We start from the raw sequence: 1,200 nt of genomic DNA on the forward strand, positions 1-1,200 counted from the left end.
CAGAATTTCATATACCTAAATTCTCTGATTGAGGAACTCTCACAAAAACACCAGCATATCCATCACAGTGGATATGGTATACCAGATGACTTGAAATTGCTCTCATTCCAATGCCTCCATGTTTAAGAGTTTATTACAGAAGCACACCAAGACATGTATATTTAGAGAAGCTAATACCATTGTTGGTGCTTGAGTTCCATAGATAAGGGAAGCTCCCCAGGCAGGAACTGACTTTCCTCCAAAGTAGTTTCAGTACTGATTTAATTGCTGCATTTCACATTATCTATGGCCTGGAGAACGCTAAACGCGAGGTCTCGCAAGATGCAGCAGTGTAACTTTACACCAGACAGTCCTAAAATACTGCCCTGTGTTCTCTCATGGAAAATCAGGCTCCAGGAGTAGGCTGCAGGGACAGCCCCGGTCTGCTCAACAACAAGATGGCAAAAGCAGTCTGTCAGGACTCCTGCCACGCACACCTTCCAGAAGCAAACGCTTGCCCAAGGCTGCTTAACAATTCCAGCTCATTTTCTCCATGTGCATTTGCAACAAAAGCCAAACAACATATACGTGACCTTACTTGTTTGAATATTAGTATCGAAGACTGTCCCATCCTGTAGTTTTCCTGTATACCAGCAATGAACAGTGTCTCCTTTCTTCGGAAAGTTGGTTTTATCACCCTTCTTTAAAATTGATTTTGTATACTTTGGCGGCCCCTAAGTTTATAAAAACAGACTTATGACTGCAGCATTAACTAGTCTCAGACCAACTACATTCAAAACCAAACAACCACTTAGTTCAAGGCACTGAATAAGCACATGCAGTGCTAGTGAACGGCACGCTTTAAAGCGTTCACACGTTATTGCGGTGCTGTAATATTTGGGGAAAATACAGCAGCACAGGAGCAGATTTCAGCAAAGGCTGAAGCTCTGGGAGACGCAGTGGGCCCATTGCTAATTCAAGTTACAGAAGCTGCGGAAAGTTAAGGCACGGTACAAACACCAAACCTCTTGCTGTTAGCAGGTTTTTGAAGACCTGGCTAACTTGGCCGCCCCGTGCCCTCGCCCAAACAACGCGAGGCGCGGGTGCCGCACCGACCTCCTCCGCGGCCTCCTCGGGCTTCGTCGCTTTCCCCTTGGCCTCCTCTGCCTTCGCGGGCTTCGCCTTCTCCGCCGCCTTCTCCGCGCCGTCCGTGCCCTTGAA

General features: G+C 47.2%; 1 protein-coding gene across 1 annotated transcript in view; it reads right to left on the minus strand.

The window, feature by feature from the left end:
* FKBP3 (FK506 binding protein 3, 25kDa) overlaps positions 1 to 1,197 on the minus strand; it is a gene marked incomplete at its 5' end in the record, with an annotated part of 4,329 nt that extends 3,132 nt beyond the window's left edge. The window contains 2 exons of the mRNA XM_010282608.1: positions 578 to 713; positions 1,096 to 1,197. Coding sequence (XP_010280910.1) covers positions 578 to 713; positions 1,096 to 1,197 — 238 coding nt within the window. The remainder of the gene's footprint in view (positions 1 to 577; positions 714 to 1,095) is intronic.
* Positions 1,198 to 1,200: the final 3 nt, after the last annotated feature.

The sequence above is a fragment of the Phaethon lepturus genome, unplaced genomic scaffold (assembly GCF_000687285.1).
Source record: "Phaethon lepturus isolate BGI_N335 unplaced genomic scaffold, ASM68728v1 scaffold46362, whole genome shotgun sequence".
In the NCBI taxonomy this organism is placed as follows: Eukaryota; Metazoa; Chordata; class Aves; order Phaethontiformes; family Phaethontidae; genus Phaethon; species Phaethon lepturus.